General features: G+C 36.7%; 1 protein-coding gene across 1 annotated transcript; it reads right to left on the reverse strand.

The window, feature by feature from the left end:
- YIPF7 (Yip1 domain family member 7) lies at positions 1 to 25,959 on the reverse strand. The gene is made up of 5 exons (XM_047090489.1): positions 25,844 to 25,959; positions 15,754 to 15,912; positions 7,846 to 7,993; positions 3,303 to 3,484; positions 1 to 163 (listed from the first exon to the last, which is right to left on the reverse strand). Exons 1-5 carry the CDS (start codon positions 25,957 to 25,959, stop codon positions 1 to 3), a joined length of 768 nt encoding a protein of 255 aa, XP_046946445.1.

A 25,959-nucleotide genomic window follows, 5' to 3' on the forward strand; every position in this document is an offset into this window, starting at 1 on the left:
TCAGAAAACTGTGAGGAGGGCAAAAAGTCCATAAAGTAAGGCACAAGGGTAGGCAATGAGAAGCTGCTGTCCTTCCATGTTCAAGGCTGAAATGAAGATTTTGGAAGCTGAGAGACTACACCAGCCAACGATGACCAGTGCCAACACAGTTCCAAAGGTGCCCCTATAGCAAAGACAAAAGAGATGATTACCTTATGTCAAGAGGAAAAAGAGATTATTGAATCAGAGCTGCTTCTGAAATGTCCTTGGTACAATATTTATAACTACTTTCTCCATTTGTAAAATGAGGATGAGGAACTGTATGAACTCAAAGGCCTTGCCCAGCTTGAAAATCTGTGAGTCAAATTCCCCGTCGGAGGTAAACATTTTGTGTTTTGGTAAAGCTTAAACTAATAGAAATACAAAAATTCACCTGCAGTCACTCTCATCTGTCAACATTCAAATCCGAGTTCCTGAAAACCTTTTATATAAATTATGTTTAGGGTCTTCTTTTATAATTACAGATTCCTTTTCCCACACTTTCTTTCCAAATTTATTCCCGGTGTGAGCAGAAAGACAACTGGATTTGCACTCCAGTAGGGTGCCCGGTCACTGCTCCCGGGTCCACTTCTCAGGTTCCTATCTGAGACAGCAAAGCCTGACATAATTCAAGGAGGGAACACATATATGTATGTGGCCTCCCACCTCTTCTCTGAAGATTCTTTTTGTAGGTGTATTGTGGGTCTTTTAGAATATTGGAATGGATTTGTTCAAGTTGGTATCTTCAAAAATAACTGTGGAGGCAATTGGCTCTTTAGGAAGAAATGGGCAAATAAGGCTAAGTCTAGCCACCTTGGGGATAAAAGAGGAGGTGTGGATAGTAAAGAGTGAATTTCTTTCCATATGTGCAAAACAGAATGTGTTATTTAGAAAAATAAGCTATAAGAGCTAGGAAAGATCAGGAGATCTCTAGCCCCCAGCTTTAGATAAGTGAAGTGACACGAGGAAAATTGCATGTAAAATGGGCATTAGGTCAAGATCTCCTAATTCCTACTGGCACATAGCTCCTTTCACCATCGAACTGCAGTCTCACTCGATCCTGGTATGCTGAAGTTGAGAATTTTGTTTACTATTTGCAAGAAAGACAAAAATACTTACGTTTCAAAACTGAACCAAAGAAAAATAAGTGAAAACTACAATGTAGCTTATAATGCCTTAGATTATAAATAAACCAAAAGCATTTAAAATGCTCTCGAATGAATATTATATCCCTTGGTTTAATTAATATCTGTTAGGAGTAATTTATAGGTTGATCTAATATACAGGTTTTTATGAACAAAAGTATAAAATTATATATATGATTGACTTGAGTGATATAGTAATATACCCAAAAGGGAAAATTCAGTTTAACAGTCCTCGGGGTCAGAGAGTTTACTCTCCTTTAATATAATTTAAAAGATTTCTAAATCGTCCTTTATAATTCAGGATGAAAATCTAATGAAAAAAAGTCCAGACTTCTGATGATTCTCAAAATCAAAATATTTCAGTTTTATTTTCTTCCCCTAATAATCTGGAGTCAGATGCCCCAAACCTCAACTTTGCCGGAAATAATGTTTTAAACTTAAATTTTTTAAATGGTATATCATTATAGCATTCTTTGGTAAAAGCATTAAACAGAACAGAAGTTGCAGGACTAAACTCTGTATTAACTTGTCAACTGTCTAAACCAAACAACTTAATAAATGGGAAAGCTTGCTAAAGAACATGATATACAAAAAGGGGCATTTTTCCATGGATAAAACTCAGTAAGTATACCTGTAACTCACATTGTATTTACACATTCAAGGTGTCCATTTTCTGTTACATTTCTTTCTTTAATGTTGAATACTTGTTGATAAACTGTTTGCTCTAAGCTATTCTCAAGAATGACACTTTAAAAATTAAACCATATTGGAGAGCCTGGGTGGCTCAGTTGGTTAAGCATCCAACTTCGGCTCAAGTCATGATTTCACGGTTCATGGGTTCAAGCTCCACATCAGGCTCTGCACTGATAGCGTGGAGCCTGGAGCCTGCTTTGGATTCTGTCTCCCTCTCTCTCTGCCACTCCCCCACTCACACTCTGTCTCTCTCTCTCTCTCTCTCAAAAATAAATCAGCATTAAAAATATATATTTTTTTAATGAGACCATATTGAGGCGCCTGGTTGACTTAGTCAGTTGTGCATCTGACTTCAGCTCAGGTCATAATCTTGGAGTTCCTGAGTTCGGGCTCTGTGCTGACAGCTCAGAGCCTGGAGCCTCCTTCGGATTCTGTGTCTTCCTCTCTCTCTTGCCCCTCCCCTGCTTGCACTCCATCTCTCTCTTTCTCTTTCTCTCTCTCTCAAAAACAAACATTGACAAAAATTAAAAATAAAACCATATTAAAACAAAGAAATATTTCCAACTCAGTCATTCTCAATAATGTTCTGAAAAAAAAAACTATATGAGATATCTAAACAAAACTATTAAATGCTCTCCTAAAATGCCTACCTTTGGCATTGGTAAATTCTTCATGTAATATACTATCCAATATAGTGTTAAACCTAAAATGTGCATCATCCAAGAAAAAAATGCAAATTGTGCCTCCTTTGGATATGGAAGAATGAGCACTGATGGCAAACATTTATTGGGTTCAGGGCATGTAGGGGACAAAGGACTATGTAATTACTTGCTCTCCCCAACCAGTGGTAGTGATGTGCTATCCCCTGGGAAAGTGCCCAAAATAAAAATACCTACTGGATCCTCATTAATAGTTTTGAATTGCAAATACTATCTGCCCAGGAAGTAAAAAAAGAAAAAAATCTATTGGCTGAACATATATGCTATAAAGTTCTCCAGCATAAATATCCTCATCAGGGTTCCTGGGAATTTTCCACTGCAAGGAGCCCAGCTGAGAAAGAACAGTTGCTTCCTGCCTAGAAGGCAGAGTGCTTGGGAACTGAAGCAATTTGTCAGTGTTCACCAGGCACTCACTCTTCCAAAATCAAACAAGTGAATTTCCTGCAGTTGTTAGAGCACCCCGGACAATAGTTCATATTGAAGACTGTGACAACTTACAAAGTGCCAGTTTCAAAGATAACTTGGTTGAATTTATTATTTAAATCATCCAAATAGGAACAGTGCCTGAGCCCAAACTGACCTACTTTCCTGGGTCTGTCTGTAGCCGTTAATAGTTTCCCCCATTCCACTACCAAAAAGATCCGGAAGAGGTTAACTGTTCCACTGGTGTGGCAAGCTTCACAGATGACTGTGCACGTGGGGGCAGTCAGCACACACAGGCACTTACTGCAGTGAAAAGAAGATAGAGCAGCTGGACAGGATGACCATGGGGAGCAGGCAGTAACCCAGTACACTTGCCACGCAGCCGTAAGACGCCCCTGAAGAGCTCATCAAGTTCAGTAACGTGTGAATCCCTAGGCAACCTATGGCACTCATGCCATACACATAACCAAACTGAACTTTTCCTGCCTGAAAGGATGGGAAGAAAACCATTAGAACACACAAGGAACATCAGGTGGAAATTGGAATATCAGCAAAGCAGAGAGCATTTTAGAATCAGTCAGTTCAACACCGTTCCATGTCATCAGAGACTGGGAGTTCCAGAAGAAAACGGTGGCTGTCATATGAATTCAGGTCCTGAAAACAAACATCCCTGACTATACTTGGGGAGGCATAAGCATGCCACAGAGAAGATGAGAAATTCCTAGTTGTTTTTTTTAAATCATAGATCATCTATTAGAAGTACCAGACATAAGTAAGAATATATTTTCTTCCCCTATTTGTTGAATAATTAAATGAATGAATAAATTAATGAAAAAATCCGATTTAGTCTTGAAGATTTTACAAGGCAAATTATTAATGTCAGCTAATACCTATAGGATTTACTATGTTAGGACCTATTCTAAGCATATCATGTCTATTAGCTTATTTAATTCTTACAACAACTTTATGAGATAGGTACCATTATTACACTCATTTTACACATGAGGAAACTAAGATGCACCAAAGTAATGTAACTTGCCCAAAGTAAAATAATGTTAAGTGGTACAAGTTGGCTTTGAACCTAGGAAGTCTGGCTCTGAAAGTAGATCCTGGATATCTATAGGAGCTCTAACAAGTCTTAAAATAATGGGACTTGCTTAACCGTATTTAACCTAGCATATCCCAAACTTATTTGACCACAGAATCCTTTGTTTTCATAAGGCCTATTACCAGTTTAACTGACCATACTTCATGAGAAGCTGGTTTGTTAAACCAACTGACAATGAATCATAAATTACGTACTGTTAAAGAAAGTCAGTAGTGTTCAGGATACAACACTGATTTTTCTGAGGACTCATAAAAACAGCCATCTCCCACAAGGCACTATGGACTGGGGGCAGAAATATTCCCATTAAACTCACCCAGGGAAAGTCACAGTCTCCTACTGATTCAACAGGGGATATTTTAATGTTGGCTACCTGAGGATGCCAAAGCTCGAGGAAAGAAACACATTTAATTTTTATATTTACATTAAGCTGGTTAGAAATTCTAGATAAATATTAAATAGACTGACTCTGGTTTTCGTGGGAATTATGCAAAACAATGAAGGATCTGGTAAGTTCAGAGAGTGAGCTTTTTAGATGTCATGTTTTCTTCTCCATGGCTGTTATCTATAAAGTCTTTATGTCTTACAGAGTAAAAAGGTATTTACTTCATAATTAATTAGTGGACAGTGTTATGACCATATTAATGTTCAAAACTATCTAGCAATTTTGAGTTCTTCTTCCTCAGCACAGTTGGGGAGATTGGTCACTACCAAGTAAGTCCTTTCACAAAATGTCCCTGGGGCTATGCTTGCAGAATTCTCTCCTGCATTAGCTGTAATAAGTTCTTACTGAGGACCTTTTGTGTTTTCGGCTCTTTTGTGAAATAATGCTAATAATGCTAGCAGACATGTTTAAAGAACCCCATCAGTTATGCATTGCTCTATTGGGTGATTTTGCTTCACTTGGAAAATAGTGACAATTTCAAATCACTTTCATGTATTAGAGAAAGATTCTACTTAATATTTTGATTGGGATGAGATAGCGCTGAGGTAGGGAAAGTTGTAATGGTGAAAGGCAACTTCCCCACATCCAAAGAACAAGAGGTATACCTTCCTGACCCCAAGAAGTTTTATAAATGGTGGGGGGGGGGTGGTGAACAGAAGGTGGATAAAACTAATCAATAGTAAAATTGCCCCTTTGGATATCAATTGCTGACTTCTCTCTTCATCTCTTTTCCTGTTAGTTTATCCAATTTAAGCTGTAATTCCATTTGGCAGGGGCCACTATCATTTTTTAGATTTGTTTCAAACTCTAAAAAGGGCTTGTAACTGAAATGGAAAATAAATGTTCCCTTTATTTTTAACCTCAAAACTTTTCAGGTCCTCCTTTTCCACCCTCATTACTGTATCTTGATTTGAAATACTATTCTTCTGATTATGCTTTTACATTGGTCATGCATGGTCCTTTTCTAGATCATACTCTTAGACCTACCAGAAAAATTAAATGTAGCCATAGATGAGCCACTCATCTTCCTTGTTTGGGGGGTGAAATAGTTTTGAGAGGAAGAATAAGTAAAACTAAGTTTATAATAACTATTTGAAGCTGTCTTTTTTGGTTTGCCTCCTTCTACATGAAGAAAGTCCACAGAAGATACTGTGTCATGCCTTAGGTCCACATACATTATAAAAGTGATAAGTATGTGACCATGAATGAACAAGTGGAATATTGCTTTGGATTTAGTTTTGCTTTCTCTAGTACAATGCATATACCAGCCCACAGAATTCTCCTTTACATTTTAACACTAAATATCCAGGGCAGGGTTAGCTTAGCCTCAAATGGATTCTGAGTGAAATCTGACTTCATTAATATACACTTGGGTAATTTTTTGTTGTTGTTGGTCATTATGGTTCTACATGTATCAGAACCAGTTCTGAAGTAAACACATCTAATGGTAAAATTAAAATGAAAATGTCTGCCTAAAAGTTTCAGAAATATGCATTTTCACATATTTTCCCAAAATTTTAGAACTGAATGGAACCTTAAGAAATATTTTATAAACCTTTTTCACCTTCAAAATGAAGAAAGGAAGGCCTAGAAATAGGGAACAAAAGGTTCAAGATCATACCTAGAGGCTAAGTTAGGGGTAGATCCAATTTTCTCACTTCCAGTTGAGTTCTTTGCCTATATTGCTTTGTACTTAAAACAAAACAAAAAAAGAGGATATTTAAATAATTCTAATTAATATTATGCACCCCAAAAAGATCTTAATGGAATTAATGCTTTCCTTTGAGAGATGGTAATGGTAATATTTTCTACAGGAAAACAAACAGCTGTTATATTATAAATCACTTGAAAAAGAAAATATGGGTTAATATATTAAATGGATTGTTTCTGACTGTTTGATTAATTGATGTAGTCTTACCTAGTGTAGCTAAGATTATCAAATTACTGTGACAAAGATGGAAGGGAAGTTGGAGACTTAATTAAAACTCTAGCTGATCTAGTGTTTGATTTCCAGAGTACTTGAGTACTTTCAGTTGCTGTAGTTCAAAGGAAGAAATAAGATGCTATCAGTAAATACTAGCATATTGGATAAATATGATGTGACCACATCGTCATGTGTCATTCTAGAAATCTAGAAACTAGATTTCTATCAGTATTTTGATTGGTATAAAGTCAATTAATAAATAAAAAGTAAAAATTTACTTAGTTGCAAATACATTTTACATCTACTTTTGAGAACTGTGGCTACAGTGAGGAAAACCAATTATGGAAAGTGTATAGCTGTAAGAGGGAGAAGTGGACTAAATCGTTATTTTAAGGGCTTTCCCCAGAATCTTTAATTTCCTGTATTCTTTCTCCTGCCAAGTTTATCTCTTTGCTCCTTAATGAAACTATACTTTTCAGACTGGCATGACTATCTTTTTCATCCCTTTTTTAACTTATGGTCATTACCTCCTTTGTTTAAAATCATAGGCCTTTTCTCATTTTCTCATTTTCTCTTTTTCTTCCCTTTTTTTTTAAATGAAACATTTTTCTAAATTATCAGCTAGAATGGCTTCTAAACTTAATTTAGGTGGAAATACGTTTTTCTTTACTTCTCTGGTGACTCAATTTCATCACTCCCAGATTTAAAGAATGAAAGTGGTTGATACATAAGACAAATGGTAAAGTCAGGGGAGAAAAATGCCTTCATAAAAAGCAGAAAACCAAAATAATAAAGAAATATACAGATTGAATAAACAAATTATTGGTTATCATTGCAAGTTAATATATCCATAATAACCTAACCCGAAACAAGGAGACTCATCTCATACCTCACAGACTATTTGAAATCTAGAGATACACCCCAGCGGAGAAAATTATGAGCAAAGAGAAGGGATCTCTGTGGTGTAACGACAGAAATGTCACAGAAAACAAGAAATAAAATTTGGGCCTGTATTTCCCAAATCCATGTGTTCCTTTAACGTTTTCAGATTGACAATCTTAGTAACAAGAAAGTCATAGAGGATCTCTTGCTTTGTTGAAAATTTGCTCAATGATTTGAGTTTTGAAATTCTGCTTACATTTATATGTTATCTGTTGTAATATTTGAGGGTAGTTTTACTTTGTCACTATGATTCAATTAACCACATCTCTCTCACCAAAAAAAAAAAAAAAAAAGAAAGAAAAAGTAGTGACGAATTAAACAATTTGCACTTTAAAAAGTAACACATTTTCTTCTGTATTAACAAAGACTTCTTCAAAAACAACATTTGGAAGGGCACACATTAAAATCTGGCGCTTGCTGCTGTCTATTACCAGAAGCAAGGTGGCTCCCAGAGTGACACAAAACAGGATGGGCCCAGTGAGGTCCGTTTCATTCATAATGCTGCCATCTGCTGGCTTCAGTGGGTTTAACACGGTCAAGGTTTTTTGCCATATGTGATTAAAATTAATTCCAAGTTCTGCAAAAAGAAAAAAAAAGAGGTACTATAACATTTTATAAATATGAATAATATTATTTAACTAAATTTAACATATCTGGTTAATTTACTTAGCACTTTAATCTGATCGTTGTCTTTTCAAAATCTAAAGTTCTATGTAATAGAACTTTATATAGTAATTACTTTATATAGTAATTCAAAAACAAAAATAACAAAAAAAGATTTTTTTGTTCCCAATGAGTTAAAAGATATATTTTAGATAAATAATTACATCACAGAAAAATTTCGCTGCCTTATGCACTAAATATAAGCTTAAAGTCTGAAAATTGGGAAACAGATGTTCTACAGTAAAAAAAAATAAAATGGTAGCTAACAGACCAAAGGTCCTATTCTATTGCCTATTTACATATTTCCTTTTTCCCTATTTTCCCTTGATAATACTTCTGAAATCATATCATGCTTACACCAAACATGGTATAATTTTTCAATTAGCAGCATTATCTAAACTAAAGATATTTAGCCCAGATCTGGGATTTTACTTCCGCCCTGCCTGATGAGAAGAGTAATTCTACGCTAACTGCCTAAAACTCCACAGAGGAGAAAGTGGAATGACTCCTTCTTGCACCCATATTTTAATAAGGTCAGTGCTATTGTGGTTGAGTTTTTGTACTCACGGATTAAATTCTTGAGACAAGTTAACCTTTCCCTTTTATGAGTGGTGGTGGTAGAATAAAATATCCAAAATCTGTGGGGCTCAGTGTCCATAAGTCCAAACTCATTTAGAAATATCTATTTTTCCCCAATACCTTGTTTTCAAATAATTCTGACTGCCACCTCACAGACTTCTGCTAGATCCTGATTCTCTTACATCATTTTTAAGGAAAAAAAAAAAAAAAAAGGACGTTAGAGTGGGAGAGAGCCAAAGCATAAGAGACTGTTAAAAACTGAGAACAAACTGAGGGTTGATGGGGGGTGGGAGGGAGGGGAGGGTGGGTGATGGGTATTGAGGAGGGCACCTTTTGGGATGAGCACTGGGTGTTGTATGGAAACCAATTTGTCAATAAACTTCATATAAAAAAAAATAAAAAAAAATAAAAAACAAAACAAAATAAATCCACCCAGCCATTCGACATTCACTGAATACAGAAATAAATATTTACACCACATTAGTTTCTTTTCTCATCACCTCTATAAACTTTAAGATGTATCCTGAGTAGAAAAAAAAAAATTATAAAAGGAGAAGAACATGGCTTTACTATTTAAGAACCAATAATCAAGCTGGTTACCCTGCTTGTATCATTATAAATTTGAATAAGAATAAGGCTGGGACCCAGAAAAACTAGAAATAAAATACAGTAAAGAACATGCATTTCAACTAAAAAGAGTTATTTTTTTTTTTTTATTGAATGCTTTCACTGAATTTTGCTGTGAGCTGTACAAGATTTGTACACATTGGTCTCTCAGATATGTAATGAAGCTAGTACTATTATTTTATTCCTATTTTGTGCATCAGGTAGCTGAGGTTTTGAAATATTAAGTAATTTGTCCAAAGCCACAGAGCTAGTAACAGAAATCTAGGTTTTAACAGTGAAGAATCTGACTCAAGACCCCATGCTTTCCTCCCTAAAACAAGCAATCTAATTAAAAACTTGGCAGAGGATCTGAATAGACATTTTTCCCAAGAAGACATGCATGCAAATGGCCAACAGGTACATGACAAGGTGCTCAATATCACTAACCACCAGGGAAATTCAAATTAAAGCCACAAAAAGGTATCACCTAACACCTATGATCTATTTGATAATAGAATGCTATTATCAGAAAGATTAGAAATAACACGTGTTTGTGAGGATGTGGGGAAAAGGGAACCCTTCTACATTGTTGGTGGGAATGTAGATTCATGCAGCCACTGTGGAAAACAGTATGGAGTTTCCTCAAAAATTAAAAAAAAAAAAAAAAAGGAAAATAGGGCTCTGGCGTTTCCACTGCTCCCACTGTGGCTGCTCACCAGGCCAGCTGGCCACAGGTCTACCTACAGCTGGAGGGCACGGGCTCCTGGAGGCAGTGGCTACAGCAAGGAGCCCAGTGGATACATCCCCAGGGCAGCAATGCATGGCAGAGAGAGGCTATGACCTGAACACTGAACCTGGCCAGTTTAAACAAAGAAAAAAGAAAAAAGAAAAAAAAAATAGAACTACTATTTGATCCAGCAATCCCACTTCTGGATATGTATCCAAAGGCAATGATAACAGTATCTCAAAGAGATCTATGCTCCCATGATCAATGCAACATTTTTCACAATATCCAAGATATGGACACAATCTAAGTGTCCGTCAATGGATGAATGGATAGATCTATCATACATATGATCATACGTGATACATACATACAATGGAATATTCATTTATGAGAAAGAAGGAAACCCTGCCATTTGCAACAACATAGATGGGCCTTGAGGGCATTATGACAAAGACAAATACTGTACAGAATCACTTATATGTGGATTCTAAAATCAAGGAGAAAAGAAGTCAAATGCATAGAAACAGAGTAGAAAAGTGGTTGCTAGGGGCTGAGGGTGGGAAAAATAGGAAGAGACTGGTATAAAGGCAAGTGCACATGCCTGCCCACACACACATACCACATACAAAACAAACAAACAAAAAACAAAAGCCAAAAAAAAAACCCTTTAGTTTTAATAATATAGCTATGGTTCTCAATGTGCATCTCATTTCATAATAGCTGTATTTTTTTTAATTAAGTTCAATTCTCCCATGTGAAGGATTCTCTCCCTAAATCATCTGTACATGGCATTCAACTTCCCTTCCTAGGATTTAGTAACTGTCTTTGATCACATATAGGGCATAGTTCAACTTCTTTTACAGCAGCACATAACACCTAACATCTTGCATATCTGACATTCTATACACAGAATACCAGATGGACTTTTAATGACTTCCATGACATAAGAGGGGTCTTGCTCTAACAGGGACCTAGACATTTTCAAAAGGTTGGCCAGACATTGGTCTACACTGGGATAATAAGGATATTTTTTCACTCATTTGACAGTCAGGTTGACAGTTGCTATCCCTAGTTTGAAAAGAATTTGACTGGTTAATGGTGAGTAAATCATGTGCGTTTCAACTTCCATGTTGCATCCTTTTTGCTATCACACTGTTATTTATATATTTCTTAATGAACATACACTTTGGAGAAGATGAGCTTAAAATGAGGTTAGAATGTCTACTATGATTTTTTAAATTAGCAGATTTTAAAATTTGAGAAATATTATAGTTTAAATTAATTTCATCTAAGCTTTATGTTGTTTTCAAACTATATTTTCAATTAAGACATTTATGTTAGCAATATGTTTTCAGTATTTACAACAAAGTGCCCTTTAATTCAAAATACCTTTTTTTCCTCAAAAAGCATAACAATTATTCCTGAGGAAACTCCGATGAAAAATGTTTTATGAGACATTATTACTGATTTTAGACATTTATTTTATGGCATAATTAACTTCTGCACATGTTTCAACATCGAGTCATTAACCCAGTGAATGAACATAAGACCTGCTACATTCTGTCATACCAAAAAAGAGTTTATGTGTTTTCTACCAAAATATAACATTTTGTTTCCCCATAACATTTTGTTTCCAAATTTATTTCAATGTATGCAAATGAGATTATAAGTATTTATTAATTGTAGATATCCTAATATAATACCTTGTTATACAGATAAAAGATGAAGCTGTTGTGAAATTTGAATGTAAAGTTTATTGTTTTGCTGTCATCTAGTGGTAGTAAAGTATATGATATATATGCTATAAAAATGAATTAATATCTTTGTTTTGTATGCAAATTGTGGCACTGGCCTTTCAAATATAAACATCAGGCTGTGCTATATATATAAGTACCGAATATCACAGTAATTCTTCTGGTTTGACAGACTTGAATTGACTATTACTCTTCGAGATACATTTGTTAACATATTAATTGTACATTATCAAATTGCAAAAGTTATCATTCTTACATAAAACCACCAAATTAGTCTTTTAGATAACAAAGTATTTAAGGAATAAACAAGCACATTTTCAAACAACATATTTTGTGCAAGGGTTGTTAATTATTATAGCTTCATAATGTGATAGGCTGTTTTGGTGTATGCTCAATAAAAACTAGCGAACACCATTTATCACCTTATCCTAGAAACCCTGCCTACGGTTTTTACATATCTTTGAGACAGATGAAGCTGAAAGCTTTCAGTCACCCAGCCTGAGGAACATATTGAATCAGAGTCTAGCAATTTCACAGATTCAAAATGCCGAATTATATTAGGTGCAATCTCTTCTAATACCCTAGCAATTCGGTGGGGATAATCACAAAAAGAAAAAAAAAAATCTAAGAATTTTCTCTAAGCTGCATAAGGTGGGAGGGGAAATCTAGGGTATTTCCTATTTTAATTTGAGAAGACATAAAGGAAGGATGCATTAGAGTTTAGAATACCACAATAGATACATTTAGACAAGTAGAAAAGATTATTTTCAATGAATGTTACAGGAAAAATTGGTTAATCATTAAAGAAAAAATAAGGCTGAATCCTACTTCACATACAAACATAAAATAATTTTTATTGAATCAAAAATTTAGGTGCAAAACAAAAAAGATCATTAAAAAATTAAGAATATACAAGAGGATATAAACAGTACTCAGAGCTGGAGAAACACATTATAAACAAAAGAGCAATCAGAAAGAAAATTTACCAAGAAAAATATTGTGGACTTGAAAACATAAATATTAAAATTCCAATATGCTTTAATTTCCTATTAGCAAATTAGATGGCAAACACCATCTAGGAAAAAAAAAATGTTTGCAACACATATTCCAGGCAATCATTAAATATCCTTAACATACAAATATCCCTAGGGGCACCTGGGTGGCTCAGTCAGTTAAGCATCCAACTTCGGTTCAGGTCATGATCTTGCAGTCCGTGAGTTTGAGCCCCGCTTAGGGCTCTGTGCTGACAGCTCAGAGCCTGGAGCCTGCCTTGGATTCTGTGTCTCCCCTGGCACCCCGCCTCTCTCCGCCCCTCCCCCACTCGTGCTGGGTCTCACTCTGTCTCAACAATAAATGTTAAAAAATGTTTTTAAATAATAAAAAAATAAAAATAATAAAAACATGCAAATATCCCTATAAATAAACAAGGAAAGGAAAAATCTTAAGATTCCAATAAGAAATCTGACAACATGAAAAACAGGAAGAACAGTCAATAAACATGGAAAAACATGTCTAACATTTCTAGTAACCAAGAACTACAAAGCACTCCTTTTTGCCCATCAAATTAACTAAGACATCTCATGTTCTATGATGATGGTGTAGTAGGTCATCCTTTTTCTAGATCAATTTGACAATGTAAGTACCTTTTGATCCAGTAATCCCAGTTACGGAACCAATCCAAGGACAACTCTGTAGAGGTCAAAGTTATTCACTATGGTGTTCAACAAAGCCTTATTTACTATAATGAGCAACCTTTAGGTGAGTTTAAATTATAGTACTTTTATATGACAAAATATTATTAAGCCATTCTAAATCATATTTTGAAGTAATATTCAATGACTTTAAAGAATGCATGTAGAGAAATGCTTTTGATATAAGATAACTTTAAAAAGTACAAAACTTTATGGGGCACCTGGGTGGCTCAGCCAGTTAAGTGTCCGACTTTGGCTCAGGTTATAAACTTGCGGTTTGTGAGTTCAAGCCCTGTGTCAGGCTCTGTGCTGACAGCTCAGAACCTGGAGCCTGCTTCGGATTCTGTGTCTCCCTCTCTGTCTGCCCCTCATCGGTTTGCATTCTGTCTCTCTCTCAAAAATAAATAAACATTTAAAAAAGTACAAAACTTTATAGCCATTGTATGATCTTTCATTTTTGAGTATTCATAAATACATATTCAAAAATATAGCATTTCACTTTAAGCATATATACTTAAATACATACATACATACATAAAATATTTACATATATGCATTTTAATTTTTTTTAATGTTTCATTTATTCTTGAGAGAGAGAGAGAGAGAGAGAGAGAGAGAGAGAAAGCACAAGTGGGGAAGGGTAGAGCGAGAGAGGGACACAGAAGCAGAAGCAGGCTCCAGGCTCTGAGCTGTCAGCACAGAGCCCAATGCCAGGCTCGAACTCACAAGCCGTGAGATCATGACGTCAGCCGAAGTTGGACGTTCTACTGACTGAGCCATCCAGGCGCCCCATACATAAATGCATTTTATACACACACACACACTCAGAAAAATAGAATAAAGGCTGGAAGAAAATACATCAAATCATTAATGGTAGTTATGTCATACAGACAAAATTTTAGGTGGTTCTCATAATTTTATTCATATGTTTCTGTATTTTTAAAATTTCTATGTTGAATATAGATAACTTTTATAACAACACAACTGATAGTTTTTTTTTTAAAGTAGATATGTTGGTGGAATCAAAGAAAATGTGTAATGAGGATAGCTTATAACTTTCATGTGTTGATTGCTATTTCAGAGGCAAACTAGAATGAATTGGTTAAACATAACTGATTCCCAAATCTAACTGGCTTTTAAAGAGCCAACAAAACTATTACATAATTTTCTGTGCTTTTCTTTTAAAACTTCTTATTTTAATGTTTAATTTTGAGAGAGAGAGACAGAGGCGAGTGGGGTAGGGGCAGAGCGAGAGGGAGAAACAGAATCTAAAGCAGGCTCCAGGTTCTGAGCCGTCAGCATAGAGCCCAACGCAGGGCCTGAACCCATGAACCACGAGACCATGACCTGAGTGGAAGTCGGATGCCCAACTGACTGAGCCACCTATGTGCCCCTATGCTTTTCTAAGTGGTTTAAATCTTTCAACCTTTTTGAATTTTGAAGACAAAGAGGGAATGCTTTAATGCCAAGTGATTGGCTGTGTTTATACGAGACAAACACTTATCTTTTGACGTAAAATATTGGGAATTTTAATCTATCCCTTTCCACTTGACTACATATAAAGGGGTTAGAGCATAATAGTTAACCTATTAGTATTTCCCTGTGGTTAAATTTAAATCTACTTGAGTTTTAGTTTTCTAGCCTCTATGCTTCTAGCATATGTTGACTTTCTTCAAGAGCAAAAAGCAGCAGATGTAGTGTGGCTGAACCAAAAAAAAAAAAAAAAAAAATCAATGGCTGGAACATCCCTTGAAATCCCTGAGACCTTCAACTGCAAGGGTCCACTGGTTTCCTGCCATGAACAGTGCTATTTACTGGAATCCTATTCCTCCCCACTTAGCCATACCTAGCTGAGATGAGGGGACTCATATGACCCAGGAAAGAAGAAAAATGGGTTGTATCCATGACAATAAAAGAATATTGAGAAACTACCCCCTTGGCTCCCAGGCATCATAGCAGAAGATACAAGTTAACTGGATGGAAAGGGTCATTGCTATAATCACTCTGCTAAAAGACATGTTCACTATTGTCTACACATGGTAAGGGAGTCTGCACTCTAACACACTGAAGAAACATTTAATAACAGCAGTAATAGTGTGGCAATAGTACAGATCTACTTCCAGTTCACTCCCCCTCCACACACACACGAGACAAACTTTTAACGGTTTAAGGACCTTTGTTTGGCAGACTTTTGTTTAAACATGGGATAATCACACATAAAACACAGTATACAGCATGCTGACAGTGCACATTATGTGCTGATTATTGCTATTATTCTTCTAGCTGTACACACATTAATAGCATTCCCTTAACTTATCTTCTAGCAAAGGAGGCTCTTCATCAAAACTGTCAATGTAAGAAGATTGTGAATAATAATCCGGGTTGGATGCTGGCTGAAAAAACTGTCCCTCGTAACCCGATGACATGAGCATCTCTTGTGGGACAAAGGCAGCCTGGGGTTGCTCACTGGCTTGCTGTCTAGAGAAAGGAGAATACTGATTTATATATATACAGAGAGTGTATCATGACAAATCACTGAAGGAAGCTACAATTTTTCTTCTATGAGTTCTCCTAATTTTTATGAGTACTTACCCATGAAAGACAACTTGCTTAAAATTTAACTTTCATAAAAACAAATGAAGTAACTGGTCGTGAGAAGGTTCTAGAAGAAAGATCCCCATACCAACTAATATTTATTGATTATGTACAAGTGCTGGACACTTTCCCTCACATTTTCCCACATAATTAATACTCTGTAAGGTAGAAATTGTAACTTTAATCCCATTTTACGGGTAAAGAAATAGAGGTTCATGGAGGCTGAAGGACTTGTCCATGGTCACACAGCAGCACTGCTGGTGTTGGACTCCTAAATGAAACTGTCCCAGCATCTCTGCCCATTGATACGATGTTGTTTTTTCACTTTGTTCAGGGGCAATCACCAAACATGACATTTCCTACAAATCTGTGGAAGCAATGGGTAAAATTCACAATTTTAATGGTATAGTCAATTCATATGAAAAAAAAATATATAAACTGACTTTCTAGCTCTGGCCATTCCCAGACAATTACTGCCAACTGAATTATCTTTGAATAACTCACTAAAAGGATTCTATGGCTGGGTTAATGTCCTTCTTTCCAAATGTGCAATTTAGTTTTGTTGAAACATCATGTTTCAATACTTCTTTGACCATGCTTTTGTTTTTTATTTCACCATTTGTATGAGAAAGTTGGAAAACAACGCTCTTAGTACATAACTTACTAGAGCTAGAGAAAAGAAGGAAGGGAAAAAGAGTTATATGAGGTTATTTGATCATTTAAAATTGTTTTTACCTGAAGGAAGGGGGAGACACATAAAGAGCTGTCCTTATTAACATGTTTAAGTTTCTTTCATCAGAGCCCCTTAGGTTAAGCTAAAAATACAGCCCAGGATTCTGAACTTTGCAGCTCCCTGATCTCTTTGTGTTAAAATATTTACAGAATGGATTTTGGTACTTTCCTTCCAACATTAATCTTAATATGAAGTCTAAGAATAACATATTTAACTTTCCTTATACGAGTAAGTCTGACAGAGAAAATAACCTTCTCTGGGGAAAAAAAAAAAAAAGCTGCCAAAATAAAGATACATGCATTTAATCATTCGTTAACTCAGCTGTAAGCTCCTTAGGGCCAGGAACTCGTGCAATACTTCTCGAATCCCCAACAGCATATGTTGATTACTGTTACTGTTCACTTAGCCATGAGGCATATTCTTAATCTTTTTTTTTTTTTTCTTTTCTCACCAAAATAGATGCACTATCAAAATTACTGCCAAAGGGGTGCCTGTCTGGCTCAGTGGGTTAAGCAGCGACTGATTTTGGCTCAGGTCATTATCTCACGGTTTGTGAGATCCGTGCTGTGTCCACATGGAGACTGTTTGGGATTCTCTCTCCCTCTCTCTCTGCCCCTCTCCTGCTCACATGTGTGCTCTCTCAAAATAAAGAAACTTTTTTTTAAAGTACTGGTAGAAATGAATTATAATAATCTGAAGGGCATGCTGGTTGATGAAAGCCCCCCTTGATCTATATAGTTTTAATGTAGAATAAAAGGGGAAAATAGAGTGGGCTTAATGGACCAGCATCTAACCAAGATTATTTCACTGACAAACCGTCCTGGCCTCACTAAAACCCATACCCAGGTGTGATTAACCAGGCTTGAGGAAAGGTAACTTTTACAATTACTCCCTGGAAAGCAATCTCCATGAATGGGGGGAAATTTGGCATAGGTGGCTGGCTACCTTGACCCAATCCCTGCAAAGAGAAAAACATTTTGCCAAAAAAAAAAAAAAAAAAAAAAAAAAAGAGCCCATTACCAGCTAAATCCCATCCCCTTTTTTTTTTCCTCCCTCTCTGCTCCTTCATCCAGAAAATTTCTTCATCAGGAGCTTGGCCTCTGTTGTCCTTGGCATAATACTAAAATTTTCCCACCACTTGTTTAAGAAAGTATAATTTCAAAATATGTCCTACAAAGGAAACCTCAAAACCTTTTATCTAACAAAAATTACCATGGTCACCTCCTATCACTATCTGATTTAAAATTCTCTCTTTTTATAATGTTGTACATGTTGACTCTGGGATTTAACCCTATATCTCAATAAAATCTAAGCAATACCAATATAGTTGCATTATTAATTCACAGTTCTACCCAACAAACTCTGTACATAACCCGATTCTCATGCCCTTTTTCTTTTTTAAATTTTTTTTTTTTCAACGTTTATTTATTTTTGGGACAGAGAGAGACAGAGCATGAACGGGGGAGGGGCAGAGAGAGAGGGAGACACAGAATCGGAAATAGGCTCCAGGCTCTGAGCCATCAGCCCAGAGCCTGACGCGGGGCTCGAACTCACGGACCGCGAGATCGTGACCTGGCTGAAGTCGGACGCTTAACCGACTGCGCCACCCAGGCGCCCCTCTCATGCCCTTTTTCTTAAAATTGCTAATTTTATTTAACCATACATCCTTTTTTCTTTTATTAAGTATTTTATTTTAATTCCATAGTTAACATAGTGTTATATTAATTTCATGTAACCATATAGTGTATACTACAGTGACTCAACAACTCTATACATTACTCAGTGCTCATCATAAGTGTACTCTTAATCATATATATTGAATGTACACTTAATCCCACATTTTCTAGCATTATCCTTTTATATTAGATGGTGCTAACTCTGATGGCTATGCTAACAAAATTCTCTTATATTTTCAGTGACATCTTTGAAGCCTACAGTATCCTTTCATGAAAGTCATTCAAGGAGAATGGACTGGACAATTTCCTAATTGCTTTATTAAGCCCATAGCACTGAATTATTAACCTATTAAAGGCAATTGCATGAGTTAAATTAGTGTAACCAATAGTTAAGACGGTAAGGGTCTATCCTATCTACAGTCCATATAGCAATGGGAGTTGTGCAGAGTGTATCAACAAAATATTCCTCTTCTCCTTGATTACACAGCATCTTAATTAGCTCTATGAGAAGATGCATATTGAAATTTTGATGATTTCTAACTCAGCACATTATTCCAGATGAAACAAATGTCAACTAAATTAGACCAAGAAAACACTGGACTCCGGCTGGTAGAGTTTAAACATTAACTTTGTTAGCAGGCATCTCTTCTTCCTGTAAAAATAAATACTTAAATAAAAAGTTAAAACAACTGTCAGATGACTGCAAAAAATCCCTTTAGAACCACTGGCAACATTCTAGTCACATGACTCTTCTTTTGCTTCCTGACTGCATGGGATTACATTTCTCTTGCAGAAATAATCTAATGATAGAATTTATTCCAAACCAAGTAGAGTGGTTAGCAAACATGCCTCTGGAGTAAAATCCTGTGTTCAAGTCCCAGTCTCCTTATCTTAGGAAAATTACGTCACATCTGTGCCTCAGTTTTCTCATCTGTAAAATGAGCATAATAATAGAACTCATGGTACAAAGTAGTGGTTACCAGAGGGGAGGAGGTTGGGGGATGGGCAAAATAGGTGATGGGGATTCAAACCTACAAACTTCCAGTTATAAAATAAATAAGTCACGGGAATGACAAGTAAAGCATGGGGAATATACTCATTAACATTGTAAGAACACATGGTAACAGATGGTAACTACACTTATCCTGATGAGCATACTTTAATGTATAGAATTATCTAATCACTGCATTGTACACCTCAAACTAATATAACATTGTATGCCAATTATACCTCAAAAAGTATGAACCAATTAAGAAGCAATTTTATTTTTTTTTTAATTTTTTTTCAACATTTATTTATTTTTTTGGGGACAGAGAGAGACAGAGCATGAATGGGGGAGGGGCAGAGAGAGAGGGAGACATAGAATCGGAAACAGGCTCCAGGCTCTGAGCCATCAGCCCAGAGCCTGACGCAGGGCTCGAACTCACGGACCGCAAGATTGTGACCTGGCTGAAGTCGGACGCTTAACCGACTGCACCACCCAGGCACCCCAAGAAGCAATTTAAAAAAAAAAATTAGTCAATACCAAAGCTGAACAGGGCTCAATGTTCTTCTACCAATATACCCAAGCCATAAAAAAAGTGCTGTATAATAGAATAATAATAATAATGGAACTCCTAAGGTTATTGTGAATTAAATTAGCTGAAATAAGTAAAGCACTTAGAATAATATTGGGCACCCAAAACATGATCAATAAGCATTAGCTAAGTATTTGTATGCTGTTTTCTTCCTGAGGCTTACACTAAAGCATTCTAGACTCCTTCCACACATCCTGGAACAGCTCCTTCTCTATTTGTAAATAGTTGTGTCTTTCTCAAAGAAAACAACATTAATAGGAGGCCAGGAGGCTTTCTGTGCTAATCACCTTTAGCTTTTCACCATTTTGGCTTCCTTGGAACACCCAAACTGACTTCACCAACACCCCACCAGTCTTGTGTTTTCCTACCAGGAGAATCTCCACTACATGCATGCCAAGACATCTGTCTCTAAGCAATAAAGCAATGGCCACACACCTGGTCTATATAAAAATCCTCTGTATCTTCACCATCTCTTCAGTAATTCCTTTTTCACCACCCATACCTGGGTTTATAAACTTCCAACTAGTCTCCAGATGGATGATGTCATGTTAAGGCATGGTCTCCAGCTGGGGAAAATATTTTACCTCTGAGGAAACAGGACTTAACATTCACCTTGCAATGTAAAAATAGAAGATCATTGGTAAAATATTCAGTAAGGGGTGCTTGGTTGCTCAGCCGGTTGAACGTCCAGTTTCGGCTCAGGACATGGTCTTGTGGTTCATGGGATCAAGCCCCACATCAGGCTCTGTGCTGACAGCTCAGAGCCTGGAGCCTGCTTCAGATTCTGTGTCTTCCTTTCTCTCTACCCCTCCCCTTCTCACACTCTGTTTCTCTCTCTCAAAAAAAAATACATTAAAAAAAAGACTCAGTAGGGGCGCCTGGGTGGCGCAGTCGGTTAAGCGTCCGACTTCAGCCAGGTCACGATCTCGCGGTCCGTGAGTTCGAGCCCCGCGTCAGGCTCTGGGCTGATGGCTCAGAGCCTGGAGCCTGTTTCCGATTCTGTGTCTCCCTCTCTCTCTGCCCCTCCCCCGTTCATGCTCTGTCTCTCTCTGTCCCAAAAATAAATAAACGTTGAAAAAATAAAATTTAAAAAAAAAAAAAAAAGACTCAGTAATAATTTCTTGTGATTCCAGCAATATGTTTTCTGCATCCTGTTACACAGTCACTAGCTACGTATTTTACTAAGTTTCATTTTTCCAAAACTGTAGGTATGGACTTCATTACAACAGTCATCTGAGCTGCTTTCCTTTGTCAGTCTGATCCAGAAGGCATGTAGATGTTGAGCTAACTCCCAGTGCCATATGGAGAGTTAGAGTATAAATCAGGTGGTAAAAAATGTATCAACAGGTAAGTACAATTCATTGAAAGTCTAACTGCACATTTAACTAATATTCAGGTATGGGTATATTTCATAGAGCCAGATGACACAGCATGCTTCCAAAGACCTGAGACAATGAAGGTTTCAGAATTTGTAATACTATCACCTGAAATAGCCTGAGACAACAATATGACAGATCTACAATGAAAATACCCTGCTGGTTTAAAAAAAAAATAACATTGGTCTGTACTCCCAGAATCATTTTATCTATGTAAGTCTCCAGTTGAGCCAGTAAAATGAGGCATTCTAAATACCCTTGGTAAGAACAGGGGCACCTGAGTGGCTCAGTCGGTTAACTGTCCAACTCTTGGTTTCGGTTCAGGTCATGATCTCATGGCCTCGTGGGTTTGAGCCCCTCATTGGGCTCTTGCTGGCAGTGTAGAGCCGGCTTGGGATTCTCTCTCTCCAGCCCTCCCCCACTTGCACTGTTTCTGTCTCTCTCAAAATAGATAAACTAACTAACTAAATAAACAAACAAATAATCTCGGTCAGTACAAAATATACAGGATCAGTTGGATGGTGGTGTGGTTTAAGGAATGGGGGCAGGGGAGTCGACTTATACCACATTCCCGGATTCTGGCTGAGCTGTTGGGTGCACAGTGACTTTGTGCCACTGGCAGTACCACTAACTATGTTAGAGATACTAGAGGAAGATCAGGTCTGGGGATTCAGAAAAGCTGAGGTTCAGTCTGTCTGTTAAAGCCCTACCAAAACATTCAGAGGGAGTTGTCTAGTTGTCACCTTTCCCACAGAAGTAGCTCTTTCTTGCTCTAAATAATTTGAATAGATTTTCTATTAAAAAAAAAAAAAAGAAAAATATAGTGGGAAAATATGGCCTAGATAACTGGTGAGAGGTGATTGGAAATAATGCCTATCTGAATGATTAAATAGTTTAAAATATATATTTTTTAATGTTTACTTTTTTTTTTTTAATTTTTTTTTTCAACGTTTATTTATTTTGGGGACAGAGAGAGACAGAGCATGAACGGGGGAGGGGCAGAGAGAGAGGGAGACACAGAATCGGAAACAGGCTCCAGGCTCTGAGCCATCAGCCCAGAGCCTGACGCGGGGCTCGAACTCACGGACTGCGAGATCGTGACCTGGCTGAAGTCGGACGCTTAACCGACTGCGCCACCCAGGCGCCCCAATGTTTACTTATTTTTGAGAGAGAGAGCATGAGTGTGGAAGAGGCAGAGAGAAGGGGAGACACAGAATCTGAAGCAGGCTCCAGACTCTGAGCTGTCAGCACAGAGCCCAATGTGGGGCTTGAACTCACGAACCTTGAGATCATGACCTGAGCCGAAGTCGGAAATTTAACTGACTGAGCCACCCAGGCGCCCCTGACTGAATAGTTTTTTAAGATGAGCAAACTCCTTGTTCATTCTCAAATAAGAAACTTTGTTTTAAATACAAATATCTTTATTGTCTTAGTAAGCATAGTCAACCAGCTTTCAGATGAGTATGCCACTGAGCAAGCTTTTTAAAACAAGTTTCCATTAATGGGGGAAGGGTTAACAGAGACAGAGAGAAGGAGACTAACTGATTATAGCTATCCCCTGGATTCCTGTGTCTTTTGCCAGGATGGTCAGCATCTTTACTGTGATTTGGGGTGTATTTTAATTGAACAATTCACTGTATGAATAAAAGATCAAATCTCTGGAGTTTGATGTACACTAGTAAGTCGCTGACTTGACTCCATATTTTATGTACCTCATAAAACTACCATACCTAATATGCCCTTTTCTAATTCCTGAGACTTGCAGTGTGGACTGGAATTTAAATGTTACGGCAGCCAAATCAAGACTTGGATTGAAATGCTAAGCAACTGAAGCAGGCCAGGCCATCAACCTAATACAATATAATCTTGAGTTTTCTCATGTGGTTATGTTAATTTTCATCTCTTTGTCATCTTGATTTCTGGGCAATGTTGACATATGTAATCAAATGAAGAAAGAAAATTGGGTGGTGTTGGCGGGAAGAAAGCTGTGGTCCATGAGTCCCTGCATAAGGAGAAAGCTTTGTTTCACTTTTATCGGGCTTTTTAGTTTAGTCTGAAAATGTAGACTGTAGATACTACCCAGGTGTTTTTTATTCCAACTGGAGAAGAGAAAGGAGAAAATAAACAGAAGGTGACTCGTTTCTGTCACTAAAATAGGAGAACACAGCAGAAAAATCCTATCAGATGGCTCTCACTGTGGATTATGTATTTTGAGTTACCATCCTATAATACTTTAATGTTCAAGCTACTCCCTCTGCCTGATTAACACTTTTCTGACACCAAACACTTTTTCTTGGCCTTCCAAAGTGTAAATCATAAATTAAATAAAATCAAGTTATTTTTTGTAGATTCTGCAATGATAGAGCCAATTCTATAGCTTTATCCTTTTGTCCTTTTTTTCTTATAAATATTTTTTAAATATCCTAATTTGCCTAATGATAATATTCACAGAGAGAGAAGGAGGGAGGGAGTGGTATAGATTGGTTTTCATTTTAAGGAATGCTTATGGTAACCTGACTGAAGCTGGATGACATAGAATAGGGATGTGAATGAGATAAAACTCCAGATATTAAACTTCAACAGTTTTAAAAACATTTTATACCAATACCTTTCCCTATTGCCTTAGAGAAGTGGTTCAGCAGGAGTAGGTAGAAAACAGCACCTATCTGTCTGTCTTCAGGACTGATCATCCAGTGGAAACAATTTCTAAGTTGTTCTGGGCATACCCACTGTCTGTTGTATTTATTCTATCTTTTCCTCCTTCATCTGGATCTTTCATGATACTTATCTGCTTTTAGAAAAATACACTCAATGGGGCGCCTGGGTGGCGCAGTCGGTTAAGCGTCCGACTTCAGCCAGGTCACGATCTCGCGGTCCGGGAGTTCGAGCCCCGCGTCAGGCTCTGGGCTGATGGCTCAGAGCCTGGAGCCTGTTTCCGATTCTGTGTCTCCCTCTCTCTCTGCCCCTCCCCCGTTCATGCTCTGTCTCTCTCTGTCCCAAAAATAAAAATAAAACGTTGAAAAAAAAATTTATAAAAAAAAGAAAAATACACTCAAGAATTAATAAACTAAAAATATTTCTTATGAGGTTATATTTGGCCTAAACTTGCTGGAATGAAACAGTGACCACATATCCCAGTTCACCTAAGATGGTCCAGTTTTAATCCCATTGTACCACAATTATTATTAATGGCATGCATTTTACTCTTAAAAATGTCTTGATTTTATAATAAATTGTGTGCCCACCTTAGTTATGGGTCTAATCAATAACCTTGGACTAAAATCCAAACCCTATTTCTTACTAGTTGTGTGAACTTGGAAAAGTTCCTGGATTTCTCTGGGTCCTTGTTTTCTCATAAGTAAAACAGGGGAAAAATAAGTAAAGTGGGGAAAAATAAAAGCACTCATCTCAGGATTGTTTGGAGATCCAATAAGCTAACTCATGTACAGTTCACAACAGTACCTAACACACAGTAAGAGTTCAATAACTTTTAGATATCTTGAAAGTTGAAAGGTCTGACGCCTCTCACAATTCCCTAGACTCACAAAAGAACATCCAAAGAAGCAACTGTAAAAACAAATACAATAAGATTAAATGACTTTAGACAATAAAGTGTCCATTGATGTGACAAGCTATAGTCACAGAAAAAACTAATATTTATTTTATGGTTCTACCATACAACACAATTTCCTACATATTATCACAACTCTTCTTCATGATAATTTCATGAAATAGGTATTATTAATGCCCTTATTTCTCAGTTTAAGATACTCAGGGAAGTTAAAGTGTTTCCCAATATCACAAAGAACAAAGGATAGAGCCAAAACTTGAAACAAATTCTTCTTACTCTAAATGCTTTTGCCCTATTTACCTTAGTGAGGGTAAATACTAAATTCTTAGTCTTTTTAATTTTCAACTCAAGTTAAACCGTCAACTCAAATAACTAACACATTCTGAAATATGTGTATTTTAATTCCATTTAAGAGCTTTCACACTGTATTATAATTGCATATTTAATTGCCCTCTCTCCAACATAAATTCCTAAATTTTATGAGGGAAAAGATTATGGACTTTTTTTTTTTTTTTTTATCTTTGGGTCCGTAGCATCCTTCTTAATTCCTAACACACAAGCAGGCACTTGATACATGTTTATTAATTAAATAAAATCTACTTCTTGATCAGTGTCCCAGAATATATCATGTAAAATGAAAATTGTTTTCTGTTCTGTCCAGGGTCTGTATTCAGGCTCCCTGTTAAGTGATATTTTGAAAACAGGAGACAAGCCACCCACCTATAAATGGGCCTGCAGTGAAGTGAATTAATTTCCCTGACCTTTCCTGGCATTTCTTCTCGGGTATTTTACCAAGATATGCTGGAGAGAGCTTTGGCTTTCCCCAAGGAAGCCCTCCCTTGTTAAAATATTATGACTTCTTAAAGTGAAAGCATACTTACTGTCTAGATCCATAAAGATTTCCACAGGCATTAGAATCTTCAGAACTCTGGTCCTGATTATCAATAGTATAATTAGATTGGTAAAAATCAGAGTCAAATTGTCCCAAGTTTGACAT

This window comes from Lynx rufus, unplaced genomic scaffold, assembly GCF_022079265.1.
Source record: "Lynx rufus isolate CCGP_SWC_20201006 ecotype Redwood Valley unplaced genomic scaffold, mLynRuf1.p SCAF_3, whole genome shotgun sequence".
Taxonomy (NCBI): domain Eukaryota; kingdom Metazoa; phylum Chordata; class Mammalia; order Carnivora; family Felidae; genus Lynx; species Lynx rufus.